Below are 22,337 nucleotides of genomic sequence, written 5' to 3' on the forward strand. Positions count from 1 at the left end.
TTCTGTCACCTTATCGCGTTCTATTCTTTATATAGTTAATTTGCGTAAGGTATATTTTTTGTTACTATCGATATAGTCATATTCGCGTTGACTTCATTATGTTTATTTTTTTGTGTGTGTTCTTTCTTTTATATGTATATATCTATATATAGTCCTAGTATATTATGTTTCGATTACTTCGCGCTTATTTTACCGGGCAATTCCGTTCCTGCCATTATAATTTCAAATCGCGCATACTTTCGCTATTGAATGACAGTGCCATTCAACGGGGGGAGCATGTTCGATCCCTCGCAGACAAAAGTACCGTGAATCCTCGCATTTCCGGCCGTAACGCAAGCGAGGATGTTACAGCTGCACGGAGCATGCTCTTTCGCCCAAAAAATACACATGCGTGACCAAAGCCCTTTTCCGATTTTTGTCCGTCCTTCGACTAATCACGAAGAATGCTAATCCTTGAGTTGCCGCACGCGAGGCGCTTGAGGATTCGAGCTGATGGCATTGGAAAAGTGGCCATAAGTCAATCCGTGCGACCCTCATACCGTGTACCGTCCGCGAGGTACTTGAGGGTTCCGGATTCGGACACAGCGGGCCTTATGGCCCACTACACGCGGCGGACAAGGGGTCGTAAATCCTCTTCCGCACGACGCGAGGCACGCTCGGGTTGCGCTACAACCCCAATAACCGTGTCTCTGGGTTTCGTCAAACGGACGAAAACCAGAGACAGTAAACGCACATTTTTTCCAGCCCTTGGTCTTCGTCACCGGACCTCGGCCAAGGGGCAATAAATTAGCTGCTAGCCACTTGGCTAGCACGGCGTACATGGGCCACTTAGGCCTTCGTCGCGCTGCTCCGGGGTCCCATAAATCGCGCATTTTGGGAACTCTCCCTTATTGACTTGAGGTGGGGACTTCCTCCTCCACCGGTGAGGGCTGTTTCAGAAGAACCTCCGCCCTCAAGTCAAATCAACGAATGGGGATGCTTCTTCCCCCGAAAACGGGCCCATGGCCAAAAAATCGCGTCACCACCGAGGTGACGAGTAAGCGGGCCTCGGAGCAGAGCGGCAGAATCAGCAAAGTCGGCATCCGAAAAAGTCAACTTCAGACTCAGACCACTACCATTCGAGTCAGTAATCGCGCCATACCGTACCACTGCTACAATTCATTGTATCCAAAGTAACTAGTCACCCAAAGTTAGTTCGGCCGGTGACAGGGCATTTGTTAAGTTTAAAATAAACTCTATTCGACACAAACGCGCGCATAATTTCTTTGAAAAAACGAACAGCCCAACTTTCCAAAAACCCTTCTCTGGCTCTTTACTACCAGATCCGGTTTAAGATTTACCCCGTTTAGCTTAATTTTTGGCTCCTTTAGCACCACTGCATCCTGGTCCTTTTGGGAATTTCAGACATGACAAGGTCGATTATCTCATCATGGCGGCGGATACGGTCTGCCTTTGTTATGGTGCAGTGGCCCAGGATGTGCGCGAGCGTCTCGGGGACAGCTCGGCATTTCCGACAGCTCGTATCCATAAGAGGGGTGGCCCGATTCATCACAACCCTGTTCCCTGCGGTGTCTGTTCGGAGCTGCAGAGCTGTTAGATATCGTGATGGTTTTAGTAGGGTTGGATTATTGAGCCAGGCATTCCCAATTCCATCGTCTTTAAAATTGTGCAGAGCCTTCCCTTGAGCGGTTCACTCCCCCCAATGGTTTAATTCTCGCTCTTTCGCTTCTGCTTTCCATTTGTCGACCAGTTGGGGCGAGGCAATCGGCCAGTTAATTCGCGATGCTTTGGCCTGGTTTTTTAGTTTATTTTCTAGACCGGTTGCCCTTGCGAGACATTGGATAGCTGGGTCGGGGTTGTTCAGAAATAGCAACCCGGCCTTTAAACTGGAGCTAACGCATGTAATTTCCAGCTTTGGGAAGCCTAGTACCCCATTGCATTTCCTCGCATATATCAGACCGTTGGTCGTACATGTGGGCAAATGCAAGATGTTCTTAACAGCCCCCCGAAGGTCTCCTCCGTAGTCTTAGTGTCTTTACCGGTGCCACTCCAGTTATTAATCGGTAAAGATAATGGGGGACCAGATAAGTGGAGAGCAGGTTAATTTTCTGGTGTGGTTTCAGGGCCAATCTCTTAACCCTATTGACGGCTTTCTTTACCTCGTCGCGGAGATCATCGAGGACTATTCCCGACCACGGAGTGAAAGATATGCCCAAGTATCTTATTCGCGTTTCCGCATTTGCAAATGGGATGCATTCTCCTCCTTGAAAACGCAACTCCGGGTCTTTTAAATAGAACGAACCCTTCATCGGCACGATTTGAAATGCTGTACATTTGGGTGCCGAAATTCTCATTCCCAAGGCAGCTAAGTAGGATTCCGTTAAGGATAAAAGGTTCCTGGCCTGTGGCACGTCACTAGCAACTAAAATTAGGTCGTCAGCAAAGGCCAGACAGGATATATTTTGTTCCTCGTTAATCATATATCCGGCCTGTTTCTCCAGCGTGAGGAGGAGTGGCTCGAGGGCTAGATTAAAGAGCAGAGGGGACAAGGGTCTCCCTGTTTGACCCCCCGCTGGAGACAAATTGGGATAGTCGACCCACCGTAGTGTATGCTGGTGTGCACATCCTGATAGGCTTGGCAAACGAGCCGTACCACATGCTCGGGTGGCCCCTTTCCGATGTAGTGCAGGTCCCAGGATGTCATGGGGTATTGTATCAAACGCTTTCGCAACATCCAATTGCACTGCCACCAGGCCTCCCTGCACCTTGCTGTGCGCAAGTAATTCGGACAAGATGTGCACATTGTTGTAGCATCCCATCTCTGATGTAAATCCCTTCTGACGAGGGGTGCATCGTATTTGTGTCCTAAGTCTAGTGTCAATTATCCCCCAATATATTCGACTTAGTAGCGAGCTAATGGTAAGGGGACGATAGTTCTCGCAAAGGCTGCTATCTTTGCCCTCCTTAGGGATCAATATGGTACGGTTCTTCTTCCAGGAAGAAGGCTGTAATCCCGTTATCAATAATAGGTTAAAGAGCTTCCGGAGAGATACAACTGTCCTTCTGGAAAGCAGCTGATCTTTCTTAATCCCGTCTAGTCCAGGGGCAGTGCCCTTCTTGGTCTTGGCGATCCGGCCTCTCACGTCCCGGTTCGAGATCGGCGCAATGAGGTCACTAAGGGATAGATTTCTTTCCGCCTAGCCCAGGTCAGGCATCTCTACGACCGGCTTCGTATTCCAAAAGTTCTCGTACATCTGTTTGATGTCTTCGACTTGTAGGGGGAGTTCCCCTTGAACCCAGTGGTCAGTACCATTACGCACAAATTTTGCGAGAAGGCCTGGATTCTTATGGTATAGATCCTGGGTTTTAGCGAAGAGGTATCGCCGGTAAGCCCTCTTCCCTTTTCCTCGCCGCTTCGCACGTCCTCGTTTCCGGTTACCTGCCGGTAGGGACGAGATCATAAGGTCGTAAGTTTTATCGATATCGACTTGTGTTATATTCGCAAGTGTTGTCCTTGCAGCACGCAGGAGATCGTCTATCTGGGTCCGGAATTCACTATCTTCCTGTGAGCAGCCCTCGTCAATTTCACCCGCTAAGGCCTCGTCAATGACACTTTGTGTCCATCTATCAAAATCGCCATTTTCTTCCGCTGTAGCAGGGGAGTCGTCCCGCTCGCCCGCCAAGGCCTCATTAGCGGGTGATGGAGTAGGGGGACGGTCAGCAGGGTCAGCCCACTCTTCATTGTCTGATTCGCTGCCATCTTGAGCATCTACGTCTTCGGCTGGTATTGGACTAGTGTGCTGGGTCGCAAGACGGATCCGCTGTCTTTCCATCTTGCGGCGAATGTCGGTCCTTTTGTCCCGGATTTGTTTTGTAGTTTTAGATGTTAAAACTTCCGATATGGCCTTGGCTATGAATCTTTTGTGCTTGAATTTTTCCTCCAGTTCAGCCAGCATGTGCTCTTCTTCGGCCGTCCCGATTTTATTTGACCGAGCATTATACGAGCTTGTCGGGACTTCAGCTGCGAGCCTTCGCGCTTCGTTACTCGCGGCTGGATGGCGATGCCTTAAGTGTTGACTCATTCCTATTCGTGTGGAGAATCTTAGTTTGCAGTGCGCGCACTGCTGACCCTCTTCAGCAGGCGGAACACCTGGGCATCTGGGCCGATGGCAATCCGCGGCGTGTCGCCTGTCAAATTCCTCGTTGCAATCTCGACAGCGGAATGTTAGAGAGCTCCGCTGGTGCGCCTCTTCATAGTGACGGAGCTCATCGGCTAGCCGTAGGAAGTATATATTTCCCCTTCCACCTTGGGCGCACACTTTGCAGGAACGTGCTTGGAAGGGGGTCAAAACCAAAATCATAACCGGGGATGTAGTCAGGTTGTCACCAGTGGCTCCCTGTCGAGGCCGTCTTGGCCTGAGGGAACGCGCGGAGCCAGATGCGGTTCCCCCATCCGAGGTTTCTCCACTGTCATTGCTGGCCGGTATCACCTCAGCACCCGGGTGGTCAGCCCAGGTGCCTGAATCGCCTGAACCCCGTTAGCTTAAATACCAGCGGGCACCACGAGGAGGTGGGGAAGGCTTGAACGGGAGAGGCTAATGGACCTACTAGGAGGTCTATTTTGCGCATCACCGTCCCATGCAACTATGGCTCTCAAAAGCGAGAGCCATAGAGAGTCATAGTTAAGAGAGTCATAGTTACTCCCGCCGTTTACCCGCGCTTTTTTGAATTTCTTCACGTTGACATTCAGAGCACTGGGCAGAAATCACATTGCGTCAACACCCGTGGGGGCCATCGCAATGCTTTGTTTTAATTAGACAGTCGGATTCCCCTAGTCCGTGCCAGTTCTGAGCTGAGCGTTGAATGGCGGCCGAAGAGGACGACCGTTCAAGACGGAAGCCTCGCAGCAAGGAAGATCCGCGGGAGGCCAAGGCACGGGACCGAGCTCGGATTCCCATCAATGTGTTCACCTCGCCCAGGCCCGGCACGTCAGCCAGACCCGCTTCCCGACCAAGCCCGACACGCCCCGCTCCTCAGAGCCAATCCTTATTCCGAAGTTACGGATCGAATTTGCCGACTTCCCTTACCTACATTAATCTATCGACTAGAGGCTCTTTACCTTGGAGACCTGCTGCGGATATGGGTACGAACCGGCGCGACACCTCCACGTGGCCCTCTCCTGGATTTTCAAGGTCCGAGGGGAAGATCCGGACACCGCCGCAACTGCGGTGCTCTTCGCGTTCCAAACCCTATCTCCCTGCTAGAGGTTTCCAGGGAACTCGAACGCTTATACAGAAAAGAAAACTCTCCCCGGATCTCCCGACGGCGTCTCCAGGTCATTTTGGGTTACCCCGACGAACACTCTTACGAGGGCCCGAATGGTATGCGGTTCCGCTGCCGGGTTCCGGAATAGAAACCGGATTCCCTTTCGGCCGATGGGTGTGTGTTTTATGTTTGTACATTTGCTCTTAGGACACCTCATCTACATAGGATTTCTCTTAGGGCTTAGGATCGACTGACTCGTGTGCAACGGCTGTTCACACGAAACCCTTCTCCACGTCAGTCCTCCAGGGCCTCGCTGGAGTATTTGCTACTACCACCAAGATCTGCACCGACGGCGGCTCCAGGCAGGCTCACGCCCAGACCCTTCTGCGCACACCGCCGCGACCCTCCTACTCGTCAGAGCTTCATGGAGGACGTTTACGCAACAGCGCAAACGTCCAACCCCACTTGCCGCTGACGGCGGAGTATAGGCGCGACGCTTCAGCGCCATCCATTTTCAGGGCTAGTTGCTTCGGCAGGTGAGTTGTTACACACTCCTTAGCGGATTCCGACTTCCATGGCCACCGTCCTGCTGTCTTAAGCAACCAACGCCTTTCATGGTATCCCATAAGCGTCGACTTAGGCGCCTTAACTCTGCGTTTGGTTCATCCCACAGCGCCAGTTCTGCTTACCAAAATTGGCCCACTTGGCACTCTGATCCAAATAATATCTCGTGGCTTCATTGATCCAAGCAAGCCAGAGATCTCACCCATTTAAGGTTTGAGAATAGGTTGAGGTCGTTTCGGCCCCAAGGCCTCTAATCATTCGCTTTACCAGATGAGACTCGCACACGTTCACCAAAGAGAACGAGCGAGTGCCAGCTATCCTGAGGGAAACTTCGGAGGGAACCAGCTACTAGATGGTTCGATTAGTCTTTCGCCCCTATACCCAGTTCCGACGATCGATTTGCACGTCAGAATCGCTACGGACCTCCATCAGGGTTTCCCCTGACTTCGTCCTGACCAGGCATAGTTCACCATCTTTCGGGTCCCAACGTGTACGCTCTGGGTGCGCCTCTCCTCGCAATGAGAACGAGACACCCCGGGAGTGCGAGGCCGCATCGTAACGCGGCCCAACCTCCCTTGGTCGACGCAAAGGTACGACCTTCACTTTCATTGCGCCTTTAGGTTTACATGTCCCAATGACTCGCGCACATGTTAGACTCCTTGGTCCGTGTTTCAAGACGGGTCCTGAGAGTACCCAAAGCAGTAGCGTCGCTGACCGGTAATTCGAAGCTTGGCCAGTCCGAGGACACCGCCTGCTAACAGCTGGTTAGGCCCGAAGCCGGCACCAGGTCCGTACCTTCGGGTAAAACTAACCGAGCTTGCGGCGGGCCTGACGCACACACATTCGAGAATGGATTGGTTGCGGCCCGATACCCCGTCGGGGATGGCTCTTTTGCGCACAGACGATTGCGCACGACGGCATGGCACACGGTTCTTTTGGACACGGTATTATTGGACACACGGTTTTTTTGGACACAGTAACATTGGACACAGTGGGTTTTCGCACACGCAAGGATTGCCCACATGGTTAAGACGCACACGCTGAGTTACGCACATGTAAAATTGTACTCACGATAGATTGCGCACAGAATGAATTCAAACTGTTGTTTATCATCTTGTGTTGTGCTGTGTGATTACATAGTCTATGATTATATACCTTCTATGCAGAATGTGTCTAAAGTATCAAAATTTGTCAGTGATTTTAATTTTATAGGTGACTGTGTAAGATGTGCTTAAATTATGAATAGTTGATAAAAATGTGAGAAAATGCTACGGTTTTAAGTAATTTATTTTGTGTACAATCTGTGTCACAAGTGTTATGTTAAGTACTATATTTGTTAAATGATCGTAATATACGCATGTAAATAGTGAAGAACATGAAGAAGCTGTAAATAGTTGAAAAAATATTTATGTTGCAGCAGATTCAAAAGGATTGAGAATACATAATTTGGGAGCTAGAATTTGATCAGATTAAGTAAGGTAAGTATTTCTATCTATCAAAAAGGTACGGATAGAATAAACCAGATACTATGTGGCTTATTTTATTTTCTTTTTACTGATGATATAGTGATTGGCAAACAAGATTACGTACACGAATATTAAGTTGCTCTTAAAAATGCGTATATTGACCTGTTGCGGTCCTATTTACGTCGACTTAGTCTAGAAATGTTATTTTTGCACAACTGCTCGCGTATTTTACATATTCATATTCCATTCATGAATAATACCATAATTACATATTATATAAATACCGTAATTACATATTACATAAATCCCATAATTAAATATTATATGAAAGCAATTCTAGTTTTCACTGTTCTAAATATATTGCTAATATACTTATTTTATCTGGATTAAAGCTAAATTGTATGATATTATAGCAAGTTCTAAAACTATATGAGATGGAACTGTGTGGACCGCAAGGGATTAAGCATTCTAACAAGGTGTAATAATTTGACCAAATGTGTATATACGTTAGTGAAATAATAATAATTTTTTTATATGACAAATGATCCTTAATTATGTCTTTTATTTAAAATGTAACGACAACTCTTTGAAAAAGCATAAGCAAAAAAATATTGAATTTTTAAATTGTAATATATTTTATGTGTTCTTGATTTAAACACAGTGATTCTTGACGCTACCTATCACGATAGAACCATTGATATTAATAAACTTGTAAGTACAAGGTGTATTACCTAATTTATTTCAGAAATCCTTAAGTCATTTAATGTTATTTACAACATTAATAGTAAAAGATGCTTTCATGTTTCAGGTATTTCTTTACATTTTACTTATCTTTTTTTCAGAGCTAGTCCAGTGTATTTGTTATATATGTTACAATAATTATATTTTTATATTGAACTTTACTTATGTACATAAAATAATAGTTACATGTATTAATTCTTGAAAAATTGTTTTAGGTCATTATGTTGCCACTAAGATATGCTGCAGTATTTCTTCTGCCACTTTTGTGGAATACTTACTGTTTACGAGAAAAGCGGTGGTCCGATCTAGTCCAAGACATACATATATATCGGCAACATGTTGGAGACAATTTAATGGGCGATTCTTCAAGACAGTACGAGACGAAAATCAAGAATAAAACATGGTGATATTAATTTTTAATTTATTAGTGATTACACATCCTCCTGATTCGCCAATCCGTATATCTATTTTATATATCTGTCGTTTCATGAGCATTGTGTCGCGTCCTCGCGTTCGCGCGCTTCATTTTGTCGAGTTCGAGTTGTCGAGCTACTCTGACAGGTTCACTCTGCGGAGACACTCTTGATTCCTCGAGAGCTAAACAAAATATGCCGCCCCATCTCGGGCCATCGAGGGCTTTGCCTCCCATTTTTCCCCACTCCGCAGAGTGACTCCGTCCACGTGTAGGCATTACAAGGAAGCCGATTTTGTTTGTCGCGGCCGCTCAAACGTTTCGGCCGCGCGTAATGGAAACCGATCCCAACTGTCGCGGCCGATCATACGTCTCGGCCGCGCTACAATGTAAATACACGCGCGAGCACTCGGCAACCGACTCCGGCAACTTCTAACGGCAAATGCTTAACCTAATAAACGCTTAAATCTACGACATATCTATCTCTAACGCTATTTCATTTATTAGCGTACTCTGTATTGCTGTTAAGCATTTTGTGAATACATTTTTATCAATACTTATCATTTTTGCTCTCGTAAGTTTATTATTTATACTTACCTATACGGATCTATCAGTTAATAAGTAATATGGCATAACATCTCCTGTCACAGTGTAATAGTATCACACGTCGTTACATAATTTTATTTTCTAAAGCTATGGTTTCTTGAACTTTTAACTTGCATTGTTTAAGTACAAAATGGTAATAATATTTGGTCTAAGAGCCGCTTTTGAAAAGATTCGACATTCGTACAGAATGCTTCATGGTGTAATGAATATATATATATGCGTAATTTTGGAGGCATTTAAGAATATCAATCTAATTTCAAGCGGTATACTCTGTACATTTATGGTGGAGTCCGAATATATACCAATTGGATGCTAAAATCTGACTAAAATATTTGAGATAAGTAAATTCTATCTGTAAATAGTTAGTTCAAATGCAATGAACATGATACTTTGTGATTTCTTTAATTATATTTTACAGGTGCAATCTGTGTCAAATAAAATTCTCTGAGGACTACCAAGGATTTGAGAACCTGTTATTGAGATACTGAAAATAAAATTCTCTGCCTCTGTGTATTGAGAAAAAAATTTTCATCATTATATTTTCCATCAATGTATCTATAATATATCCTCGTTCTAGAATACTGTATGTTGCATGTCATTTTAAAGTGTGTTGTTAAATGCAACTTATCCTAGCTTTTGTGACACCTTTATGTTATAGTTTCACTACACGGCACACTATTTTGAGTATATAGGCATTTCAAACAAAATTCATAGCTTCTGAGCTAATACTTATTGAACTTAACAACTCCAGTATTTAAAAAAAAATACATATATTCATATATAGCGATCTCAATTTTCTACTAGATAGAAAATTTTTCACTAGTTTTTTCAATTTATATTTTATTCTGATCTGATTACTGACTAATTTTTCTATAAAACTTTTTATATGTATTTATATGTGTATTTGTTATATGTATTTATATATTGTGGATTTTAATTGTATTCAAATCTGATAGTATGCTGCATCTGTGAAAACATGAAAGATACATACAGAATGTACAAGTCTTATTCGTTTTTCTGTTATTATATGCTCACTTATGTTTGGAATATAGAACGTAAATGCCCAATTGTCGTGTAATAGATCTTTACTATCATTTACTCTTTATTAGTGCAAAATTGTATATACCTAATTCTGTTTTTACACGATAGATACGTTCCCGAAGAAAATTCGTGTACATTTTTTTATACGTATTCTTCGGGAACATATCTATCGTGTAAAAACAGAATTAGGTGTATATTATTTAGATGAAAATGTTCTATTTTCGTGCATGTGAAAGACTTCGGAATAAAAAAATATATATGAGTGAAGTAAGTAATAAATAAATAAATGAACCAATCCTAGCTTTACACACGGTCTCTGCAGTCATTTGTTTTGTCGTTAACTTTCGTTTGTTTCAGATACTTCTGTTCGTAACTTCATACATGTTCATTTGCTATTCAATTCTCTTATAGTGGTTTGTATCATTTATATTGTGCTACTTTCACTGTTACGTGCTGTTTTAAAAATGGAAAAACTTCCCGGAAAATCCGTCGGTAGCTTTATTTACGTATATAATAATTATACGTATAATAAAGACAATCGCACAAAAAATATTTTTCGCTGTAATACACGCCGTACTACGGGGTGTCGCGGGGCAATAATGGACGTCGGTGATGGTTGTATTAAATTGTTACACGATCACAATCATTTGGAACGAATGCATACAATTGATCAAGAGAAAATGAAGCACGAAATGCTTCAGCTTTGTCGAGAAACGTCGTTTCCATTAAAGCAAATATTCGACGATGTTTGTAGAAAGTATGTTTTCAAACATTTTTTTATTCAAAATTTTATTGAGATGGACATAAATTTGATTATAATTGCAGGTACCCAGATGCTGGAGCACATTGCTCTTTTCGAAAATTAAGACCAACATTACAAAGGGAAAGAGCATATTGTCGGCCACGAATACCAGAGACGTTTATACTCTTAAATGAAATGATTCAAAATTATCAACCTCTGGAATACTTAAATGTATACTATGCAGTGTCAGAAAAAGGGGAAAACGCAATAATTTTGTCATCTGACATTTTAGTTGAAGCATTGAGTAAATCTACAGAATTGTACGTAGATGGAACTTTTGCAGTAAGTATAGTAATACCGTTATAAATCTGCTATAACATCCTCCTTTTATACTTTAACATTAGATATAACATTTATTATAATAGTTATATTGTATGTTTGACTGAAACATTTTTACATTTGTTATCTTTAAGTTTAAAAATTCCACATTATATTCTTGAATCTATAATGCTGACATTTATTCTGTGCATTGTTCCTGATTGGTCAGTTTTTCATTAATAACTAATACCTAAAGTCGTACTGAACATTTTGGTAAATGAATGGTAAAGTTGTTCAGAATCATATCTTAGTTAGTAATCAATTTTTGAAATCAAGTCCAATAATTTCATCTGAAAACTATATATGTCGTAAGTCCAAAATGTGTATATGTCATAGTACGTTATGTAATATTTGTTTTCTTAGAGGTCTTACCGAAGAAACCCCACATAGTACAGCTGTACACAGTTCACATACGCTACATGGATAATGTAAAACATAATTTGCATTAGTTTTATATATTAAAATGAGTTCAATATTATGAGATGATTTTTTTAGGGTATTGCGACTCTACTTATTCTATGCGAAAAACGAACAGCTACTTTATATACTGCCATATGGGAAAAAATAATTAATATAATACCCAATTTGCCAAACACTATAAAGTTTATAATGAGCGATTATGAAACAGCAGCTGTTAAAACCTTAAGCAAGTTATTTCCCAGTGCAGATATGCATGGCTGCTGGTTCCATTATTGTCAGGTTTGTAATGCTATTTATAATACATTTACTTGTATTAACACAATTCTAGTTTTCTGTTTATATATTGTAGGCTGTTCTTCGAAAGTGGCGTAAGCTTGGATTAAATAGTGCTCCTCATACTGTTGTACATATGGCAATGTCTTTGCCTTTAATACCTGCTATAAAATTTGAACAAGGTTTGTCAATTATTCAAAAGGAAGCAGATATTGCATCCAGCAAGTTTCCGGGTATTCTTTTGTTTATGACCTATATGAGACGTACTTGGTTAAACATAGCATCGCAAGTCAGCGTGCACAATTGTCCAGTACGTACGAATAATATTGCAGAATCATTTCACAACATTGCATGTCAAAAACTGGGGAAACAAAATATTAATATTTGGGCATTTTTAGGTACAGTATTTTTTACTTTTATTGTTTATTATACACATAAAATTAATTTTTGATAAGTGGCATGAATTTATTTATAATTTAGTGACTATACTTAATTTATTCTTTATGTTATTCTACATATACAGAGGTTTATATATAATTAAATGTTATTACATTTTTAGAAAAAGTAAAAGATCTGCTTATTGACCAAGAGCTTGACTTGAGTCGATTGCAAAATGGTATAGCATATTCGAAGACGTCGTACAAATGCTAATATTAATCATAGAAAAGAAATAACAAGTGCTCAAGAAGAATATAATGCTGGAAGGTATGTGTCTTTTTCTCTAGTTCCAACTGTTTACTATTTGTTACTAACATGTTTACTATTTGTCCATATACATATATGTATGTGTATTTTACATTTGAATGTATATGATTTTTAGATTATCTTTAGAAGAATTTTTAAATATGTTTACTCATAATGAAAAAACTTTTCAAATTAATAAAGTTATCACATTGGCAAGTATGTAGCTTATATATCTTATGTCTTCGCATAGAAGATATTCCATACAATTAACATGTTTTTCTTGTACAGATGAAGATACTAATGATGAGATTGAAGATATCAATTATTTTGATATAAGTTATGGACCGGTGGAGAAAGGTAAATAAATTTGCTTTATTGTATAGTACGTACAACCTGCAATATAAATACGACATATTATTCAAAATAATATATATTATTAGCAGAACGAGTGCATAAAAAAGATAGAAGAACGTTACCAAATACGGCTTTGACATCATCGGGTTCTCTGAAAACAAAAGATACAAAAGTTACAGGTAATTTCATATGTTTTTTTGTTAGCATAAAAGAATTAATTTATTTTTCACTTGTTGCGTTTTTATGAACTCAATGCTATTTCCTGATATAAAATAATTTATAAAGTTTAATATTTGTAGAAAATTATCTCAACGAACCCCAGCAATGTATTTTACACAGCAGCATAGTAAATATACAAAGTGCACAAAATCTCCATGACAAATTTGACAGCAATCATATTGACGGTAATTTATTTGACTTTACATATCTGTATCCTATATAGAGCCAAAGTGTACTATAACCAGGTAGAACCTATAAGGGGGTAGTATACCTTCAGATTTTTACTAGAAAGGAACTGGAATCTTATGAGATTTTAGGTCGAAACATGAGTCTGCGCCATGTCGTTGTTTGAGCTTATAAGATCATATTTTGAGCTGGGTGAGGGCTCATTCTATAGAGGAAGGTTAAATACCGCGCTCATCATATTATATTATTTTTTGATATAGTACACGCAAATTGTGTTCTTTAAAATGTCACAAATAAATAGTACATACCATTTTAAAAAAGTGCATCCACAATTGCTAAATGTATAATTGGATGGAAAAAATCTATGAGTAATTAGACTTTCCCACACTATTTAATTTTCTTTTCTATAAAATGTGGCACTAACGATTCTCAATATACAGGGTGGCCCACATAACTCTGAACAGCTCAATATCTCGAAAACTATGCCATCGATTTTAAAGTTCTTAGTTTTAAATTGCATGGAACTGAAGGGCCTTTCTGACTACACAAACGTGAAGTGGCCTCCCTTCCCCTTTAATGGGGGAGGGGAGGTACCTTTGTAATTTTAAATGGAACCCCCTATAAAATGTTACATATTTAGATTCTACCGGAAAAAACAAGTCAATTTTGTCTGAAACATTTTTTTGTCAGATACATCCATGATGAGATCTAACAGTTTGAAGTTTCGAGTTGCAGGTACTTGAAGCGCTCGGAAATAGCGTTATGGAATTATACGCGCTTGAGTCCTTTGCTTATTCATGAAGAAACACAAACAACAATATTTACAATTCTTGAGTTTGACTCACTTATCTATGAAAATGTTTTCAGTTTAGAGCTGTTATTCAAGCAGTAACATTGTGATTATGGCTACTTTTGACACAGAAGTGAATATGTTATTAACGTTAGGTGTTTTTTGTACGTTATGGGATCAAAAAATGTCATGCAACATTTCATAATTTAGAAAAGCGGCTTCGCGAGCACGGTGAATTGTGTAAAAAAACTCGCAATAAACCTAAAGCTGTCACTAATGAAAATAATAGTGCCAGTATTCTTGCTGCAATTACATTAAATCCTCATATTAGTGAACGTACACTTGCACAAACATCACGTATTAGTCGTTCATCAATTCAACGAATTTTGAAACGGCAAAAGTATCATCCATATCACATGGTTTTATCACAAGAGCTTTCGATAGCAGATTACGATCACCGCGTAAGATTTTGTGAGTGGCTGCAGGGTGTTGTGGAAAATGACTTTTTGTGCATAATACTTTTTTCCGATGAGGCCACTTTTATGAATTCAGGGCATGTAAATAGACATAATCTGCATTATTGGGCCGTGGAAAACCCAAATTGGATGCGATGTGTTCCCTTTCAACATCGATGGTCTTTAAATGTTTGGTGTGGCCTAATAGGAGATTTTGTGATTGGACCTTATTTTTTTCAAGAAACTGTAACATCTGCAAGTTATTGTGATTTCTTAAAAAATCATTTGCCTGCGCTTTTGGAAGATGTGCCACTGCACGTTAGAAGAGAAATGTGGTTCCAACAAGACGGCGCTCCTCCACATTTTGCAATCATCACCAGGCAATTTTTGAACGAAAAATTTGGGAACAAATGGATAGATCGTGGGGGACCTCGTCAATGGCCTCCTCGATCCCCCGATCTAACACCATTAGATTTTTTCTTATGGGGATATGTAAAGGACAAAGTTATGTTTGAACCGCCGACGACAAAAGAGGATATGAAACAAAGAATACATGACGCTTGCGCTTCAGTGACTCCCGAAATGTTAAAAAGTGTTAGAACAACTTTGATGTTTCGAGTAAATAAATGTTTACAAGCCCGTGGAGGACATTTTGAACATTTAATTTAAAGTACATTTTATTTCTTCACGAATAAGCAAAGGACACAAGCGCGTATAATTCCATAACGCTATTTTCGAGCGCTTCAAGTACCTACAACTCGAAACTTCAAACTGTTATATCTCATCATGGAAGTATCTGACAAAAAAATGTTTCAGACAAAATTGACTTGTTTTTTCCGGTAGAATCTAAATATGTAACATTTTATAGGGGGTTCCATTTAAAATTACAAAGGTACCTCCCCTCCCCCATTAAAGGGGAAGGGAGACCACTTCACGTTTATGTAGTCAGAAAGGCCCTTCAGTTCCATGCAATTTAAGACTAAGAACTTTAAAATCGATGGCATAGTTTTCGAGATATTGAGCTGTTCAGAGTTATGTGGGCCACCCTGTATAATTCATCCCAATTGAGTGGGACGTCCTGTATACTATATATTAACAATCCAATTTATATTTTTCTAGATGATGACATTTATGAAATTCTTGAAGATAGATTTTGGTATGATAAAACGGAAAATCAAGTCAGTAATGATAATAATAATCGAAAAGAAGATATTAGAGAACATAAAGAAGGGTATTGCATAATCTGCTTTGTTAAGAAAGCAACACAAGTTTGCGTTCCATGTGGTCATCTTGCATGCTGCATGATATGCATCATGCGACTAGAGTGTAATAGATGTCCCACATGTAATGATAATTTTAATACACATGTGACACTGCGCCTTCCATGATACATATATATATAACTTATCGTTGCTGAGATGTTTGACTGTTTTCATGAAGCCTTATAATGTTTACATTTGACGTAGTGAGCATATCCTCTAATACGTCCCAGAATGAATCTAAGGGAATGAACACAGTCAAGTATCTCAGCAACGGTAAGTTTTTAGACAAATATACTTTAGTATTTTTATACTCAGGATACGCCAGAAGGATCGAGATTTAGTTAACGTCGAGTTAACAGTCGATTTAGTTAATAGTCTTTATCTAATCTTTATTCAACATCAGTGTACATTTGTTTCTGACTATCATTTTCCAGTGAAATACAGTTATTTATTAGTAGATCCATACGTTCTAGTTTCAACATTTATACAGTCCACTCCACTTACTTTCAAATTCAACCGTTTCTCATTCATCCAGTTCTTCCAATTTCCATTCACTCTCTCTTTTAGCGATCCTAAAATGTAACAATGGTTTTTTGCAATTATCTCGGAAACTAAGTCCGAGCGATGGGCAGATGTGTAAAAAGTTGTTCAGCCCGACACATAAAAAAGATCTGCTACACTTTAATTTCGAAGTTTTTCTAAAATTATACGCGGCTGACGAAGGTCGATGTTCTTGTTGACTAGTTCTTTTACTGTAAAAGAATTTTTTCTTTTGATTGAATAAGAATTAAATATTTCTAACAATATACTATTAAAAAAATTCAAGGAACACTGAATTGTGGCCTACTTTTCATTTCAAATATGATACGACGATGAAAAAATAGGATATACTTCTATTTGCAAAGTTATCTCAAAACAAGTAATTCTTCACATTTTGTAAGCTCCATACGACAGAAAAGGGTAATTTTAATTATTCTAAAAAAATCTAAAAGTAGAAAATCTACATATTAGTATTTGCAACATATACATATATGCTATTGGAAGACAAATCGGTGTCTCAAAGCTATGTCTAATATTATGTGAGAGAGAAAGGCATTGTTTACAATTAGTGTTGAGATAAAATCAATAAAGTAAATGTTCTCATCGATATTTAGTATTCCTTCAATTTTCTCATATTGTATGTCCAGATGGTTTAATTTAAATTGTACCTTTATCTTGTATTACTTTTTTCGTACGTTTTTTCCTCACTTGGACTTGTATTTTTCGAACTGTTCTTAAATTTATTGAATTAGTAGCACATTCAGAACATATTTCTGGAGAACCTGCAGAAACAAACACAAACAATTTGACCATGTATGTTTGTATCCCTTTAATGTACTTACTAACGGTAAATATAGACAAAGAGGGACCCAGCTCCAATGACCTTCACCTTCTCATATGTTGTCAAGGTCATAGTCCGAACTTATCCCGCGCACTTACTGCGCGTTGGTAATTAGGTTAGTAAAACAAATACTCACAATAATTGTAGAGATTGTAATTAGGGAAAGGACATAGGGAATAATTGACGTTTAATGTCGTTTCTCTTTTTACAGGTAAGCTTTGTAAATAGTTGTAAATAAGAACATGAAAAATAAAATTTTAAAAATCTCTTTTTACAGGAGAAACTCAATTCTGTTATTATTCCTGTCTTTACCTAATCACCCGGAGAATTCATTAGCATTATATGTATAGGAAGGAGTTGTTCAAAATGTTGACCTTAACAACATATTTCAAGGGCAACGCAATCGGAACTAGGTCACCATTTGTCTATATGTATTTACAATACCTTGTGCTAATCTACATTGGGTTTTATTGGCGATTTCATTTCGCGATCCTTGGCCTTCCTCAACTACAGTTGCAACCACTGAATTGTTAACGCAGTCAAGATAAGTGTCTGGAAAGTCTTTAAAAAATTATTATTGGAGATACATTTACCAGTAATTATGAAAGTGGGAGAGTCCCCATTTATTCATATTTATCGTACCATGTGTTAACCTACATTGCGTTTTATTGGCGATTTCATTTCGCGATTCTTGGCCTTCCTCAACTATAGTTGCAACCACTGAATTGTTAGCACAGTCAAAATAAGTGTTTGGAAAGTCTTTAAAAAATTATTATTGGAGATACATTTACCAGTAATTATGAAAGTGGGAGAGTCCCCATTTATTCATATTTATCGTACCATGTGTTAACCTACATTGCGTTTTATTGGCGATTTCATTTCGCGATTCTTGGCCTTCCTCAACTACAGTTGCAACCACTGAATTGTTAGCACAGTCAAAATAAGTGTCTGGAAAGTCTTTAAAAAATTATTATTGGAGATACATTTACCAGTAATTATGAAAGTGGTGTAATAAAAAATTGTTTTCAATAATTTTATTAATAATATTGAAATATAGAGAGAAATATTGAAAAATAAGAAACACACTTAATTTTTGTATATTTTGACTTGCATATTTTTCATAATTTAACTTTCTACATTAATAATAATTGCAATACTTTACCTTCATTCCCGTACATTATTATCTTGTTGCCCTTATAAAAAGATAATAAGTATTCCTTTAAAGTTAACCTATTTAAACACCAGGCTACGTATAAACATCTTTTATAAGGAAACATTCTTACAATATAAATGGGCAATTCCACTCCAAGTGGAAACAAAATTCCATTACTTGTTCGTCGATACAGTTTAACCTTTTTTAGTTATGAAAGTCGAAATTTGATGAATACTATTTTTAAAATATTATAACTGAAAAAATGTTAGAAATATCAACATTAAGTGTGTGAAGTTATAAAGTTTAACCAAGAGAATGTAACATACGGCTATGTCCTTTTTAATTATTATAAACAATATTTTTGTTTTTCAAAATTTGAAATAACCTTGAGGAGCAGAATTTTAACAGGATTCTTCTGAATAGTCTTCACATTTCCAGCTGGTAGATTAATGATTGTCAAAGGTACCAAAGGTTGAACTGTAGTAACTTTGACAATTATTAATGCTCTTGCCTGAAACTTGCACAACATTAAGAAGACCGTTTGATGCTGCAGGCTCATATTTTCTTAAGAAGTACATATATATTCAACTTCTGACCCTTATGACTCGAAAAGGTAAAACAATGCCGAGGAACGACTAGCGAGATATTACAAAATTTCATAAAAATCCACAGACACGTTCGATGTAATTTAGAGTGGAACTGCCCAAAGAAATATTTTGTAATATCATTAAAGCTAAAAGTGATAAATACAATTATGAACACAATTATAATAAATGCAGTTTAAGAAATTTATGTGTTACAAACCTTCCATTAGCGAGCTGCTTCTGTAATGTTTCAATTTTATTGTTCCTTAGTATAGTTTTGTTATTGCTTTTACGACGTAGCGATTGTCCTGTACTTAATCTTTTGACCTTAATTTCTTCGTCCATTAGTAGCTGTTCCAAATGTTCTGTAAAGTTAAGAACTAATTTATCTTTAATAACAGATCATTTTCTTATTCTGTAATAGAGAAGGAGAAGAGGAGAAAATACGTAATAGTATACAAATATTTTATATAAACAAAATACAATTACCCAAAAATTTCCATACGTTCTTTTTCCCTTTTCCTAACTTTGACGAAACAATATTATTATAGGATTCTGATATATTGTTTGTTCTTATTGGACAATCGTGTACTGAAACTTTTTTCATTTTTGGTAGCCACGTAGTTTGTAAATACTTAATAAAAGTTTCTATTGCTGGATATTCAGGAATTATTGAAGCAGATTCATTACGAATTTCAGAGAATCCTTTTTCAAAAAGGTCTTCAGGAGTCAAGGCTAAAGTCATTGCCATGGACAATACTTTGGTTGGCGCATCTGCAAGACCTAAATAGCGCCATTTTCGTAATAAAGCCTTTATCACGAAAAATTGAATTAAGATTATATCTTCTATGAGAGGTATATACAGGGTGGTCCACCTAAGTAAGACCACCTAAATATCTCCTCTAATTGTGGGGTTACAAAAAATATTTTGTATGCTATTTGAATGGTTTTAAAAAACCATTCTATTGCAAAAAAAATTTTTTTCTAGGGTAATTTTTTTCGGAGTTTACAAGGTTATCGATGTTTTTTTGCGTATAATTGTATAATTTTTTTTGTTGCATCGTGTAGCTGATGTAAAAATACGTTCAGTTATGTACATTACATGACCTTGAAATGACCTTTGAGTTCAAAACTTAAACGGAAACGATAAATTGTCTATCGAAACTTTAGAGACGAAGACGTCGTTCGGGAATCTGTAATTCAGGCGATTTTCAAATCGCATAGTAAACATTTGTATTTACACTCTGTTGTATTTACAGATTCCCGAACGACGTCTTCGTCTCTAAAGTTTCGATAGACAATTTATCGTTTCCGTTTAATTTTTGAACTCAAAGGTCATTTCAAGGTCATGTAATGTACATAACTGAACGTATTTTTACATCAGCTACACGATGCAATAAAAAAAATTATACAATTATACGCAAAAAAACATCGATAACCTTGTAAACTCCGAAAAAAATTACCCTAGAAAAAAAATTTTTTTGCAATAGAATGGTTTTTTCAAACCATTCAAATAGCATACAAAATATTTTTTGTAACCCCACAATTAGAGGAGATATTTAGGTGGCCTTACTTAGGTGGGCCACCCTGTATATTTTCTAGAATATTATTATACAGGGAGGTCCGTTTAAATAAGAAGACCTAAATGTCTCTTCAGGTTATTGCGATGCAAAAAATATTTGTTACGTAATGTGCATATCATCAATGGACCAAATATCTGGCATGAATATTTTTTTCGAAGTTATCAAGGTCATCGATGTTTTTTGATATAAAACTACATTTTTATTTTATTGCATCGGGTAACTGATCGAAAAATACATTCAGATATGTATAATAACATGGCCTTGATCTTCGAAAATTAAAGTTTTACCTTCAGATCAAGCTCAAGGTCATGTTATTATACATATCTGAATGTATTTTTCGATCAGTTACTCGATGCAATAAAATAAAAATGTTGTTATGTATCAAAAAACATGGACGACCTTGATAACTCCGAAAATATGACCTTAGGAAAAAAATATTCTTGCCAGATATTTGGTCTATTGATGATATACACATTACGCAACAAATATTTTTGCATCACAATAGCCAAAAGAGATGGTCCGCGCAAAGGAACGCCAATTTTCGAGGATCAAGGTCATGTCATTATACATATCTGAATGTATTTTTCCATCAGTTACTAGATGCAATAAAATAAAAATGTAGTTATGTATCAAAAAACATCGATGACCTTGACAACTCCGAAAAAACTGACCCTCGGAGAAAAATATTCGTGCCAAATATTTGATCCATTGACTCCATGCACATTACGTAACAAATATTTTTTGCATCGCAATAACCTGAAGAGACATTTAGGTCTTCTTATTTAAACGGACCTCTCTGTATACAAACCTGGTTATAATGAAACCAGCAGCCTTTTACACAGCTTAATGGAAATTGTTGCTGCAATGTGTTCATTGCTGCAATTTCATAATCTGTCATTGTCATTCTTAAATTCTTATTAAGCATAGGAGATAATTCATTAATTTTGCTCCACAGTGTTGTATACATAGTCTTTGTTAATGTCTCACACAGTACGAAAACAGTAGCAACTCCCTTTTAAAATAAAGCTTTCATAAGTATAAATTGGAATATTGGACAAACATGTATACATATCTCTATACTAGTTGTACAAATGTAATCACTGCACATGTGCATTAAAATAATATATTTACATAAATTGTTGTACTCACAGTATCCATATACTGAATGTGGATAATATATAACTGTGCTATAGGTGGCCGAGTAGGTAAAACCTTAAAAAATAAAATAACTATGTATATCATGATATAAATATAAATTATTCATACAATATATGTTCCATAGAAAAATACTTTGGACAAGTGTATAGTCTCCTGGAAACAACATTCTGATAAGTACATTTTGTTACGTATCAACGCATAGAGGACATGTGATCGTCAATTTCATTCTTTTAAATGGAATCACATATTTTTTGTTGCATTATTTGATGCAGTTCGCCATTTTTTAGAAAAAAGGTACTAAATCGTTTATATTGAATAACAATGGGTTTAACTGATATTTATTTTATGTAGGTCTCGAATGAAAATGGAAAATTAATCACAATTTTACTTAAAATGGTTTAGTATTTTTGCATAAAAGGCAACAAGCTTCGTGGATTGGTTCACTAAACTACATAGCAGTGCGTTTAAAAAATGTATGTCACTTTAATATAAGCTCCACACATTCATCAATAAAGAAACCGAGTAATATACCAGATTGCAGCTTCTTGGAATCACTCCCTTCTTGTCTAAATTACTTTTTTTTATACAAAAGCATATAGTATATGTGTATGGTGCATTTA

General features: G+C 37.9%; 3 protein-coding genes and 1 long non-coding RNA gene across 6 annotated transcripts; 3 read left to right on the plus strand and 1 right to left on the minus strand.

Annotated features, from left to right (window-relative positions):
* Positions 1 to 1,427: 1,427 nt before the first annotated feature.
* Positions 1,428 to 4,629, minus strand: LOC143363537 (uncharacterized). Its single transcript, XM_076804104.1, has 5 exons — positions 4,605 to 4,629; positions 3,253 to 4,528; positions 2,040 to 3,174; positions 1,695 to 1,993; positions 1,428 to 1,590 (listed from the first exon to the last, which is right to left on the minus strand). Exons 1-5 carry the CDS (start codon positions 4,627 to 4,629, stop codon positions 1,428 to 1,430), a joined length of 2,898 nt encoding a protein of 965 aa, XP_076660219.1.
* Positions 4,630 to 6,876: 2,247 nt separating this feature from the next.
* Positions 6,877 to 8,286, plus strand: LOC143363528 (uncharacterized). 3 transcript variants are annotated; one of them, XR_013083842.1, is made up of 4 exons: positions 6,877 to 7,086; positions 7,250 to 7,307; positions 7,709 to 7,771; positions 7,957 to 8,064. It is a non-coding gene; the product is annotated as an uncharacterized LOC143363528 (long non-coding RNA). The 3 variants fall into 3 exon arrangements; XR_013083841.1 differs by lacking the exons at positions 6,877 to 7,086; positions 7,957 to 8,064 and adding an exon at positions 8,252 to 8,286 and having other exon boundaries at positions 7,150 to 7,307; XR_013083840.1 differs by lacking the exon at positions 6,877 to 7,086 and having other exon boundaries at positions 7,150 to 7,307.
* Positions 8,287 to 11,015: 2,729 nt separating this feature from the next.
* On the plus strand, positions 11,016 to 12,550 carry LOC143363525 (uncharacterized; the record flags this gene model as incomplete). Its single annotated transcript, XM_076804095.1, has 5 exons — positions 11,016 to 11,179; positions 11,581 to 11,643; positions 11,711 to 11,914; positions 11,985 to 12,306; positions 12,468 to 12,550. Coding segments are annotated over exons 1-5 (819 nt in total), but the record flags the coding sequence as incomplete, so codon positions are not given.
* Positions 12,551 to 16,441, plus strand: LOC143363529 (uncharacterized). The gene is made up of 7 exons (XM_076804097.1): positions 12,551 to 12,613; positions 12,729 to 12,808; positions 12,881 to 12,949; positions 13,033 to 13,125; positions 13,246 to 13,350; positions 15,716 to 15,880; positions 16,137 to 16,441. Exons 2-7 carry the CDS (start codon positions 12,754 to 12,756, stop codon positions 16,439 to 16,441), a joined length of 792 nt encoding a protein of 263 aa, XP_076660212.1. The 5' UTR covers positions 12,551 to 12,613; positions 12,729 to 12,753.
* The last annotated feature ends 5,896 nt before the right edge of the window (positions 16,442 to 22,337 follow it).

Source organism: Halictus rubicundus, unplaced genomic scaffold (genome assembly GCF_050948215.1).
Source record: "Halictus rubicundus isolate RS-2024b unplaced genomic scaffold, iyHalRubi1_principal scaffold0055, whole genome shotgun sequence".
In the NCBI taxonomy this organism is placed as follows: Eukaryota; Metazoa; Arthropoda; class Insecta; order Hymenoptera; family Halictidae; genus Halictus; species Halictus rubicundus.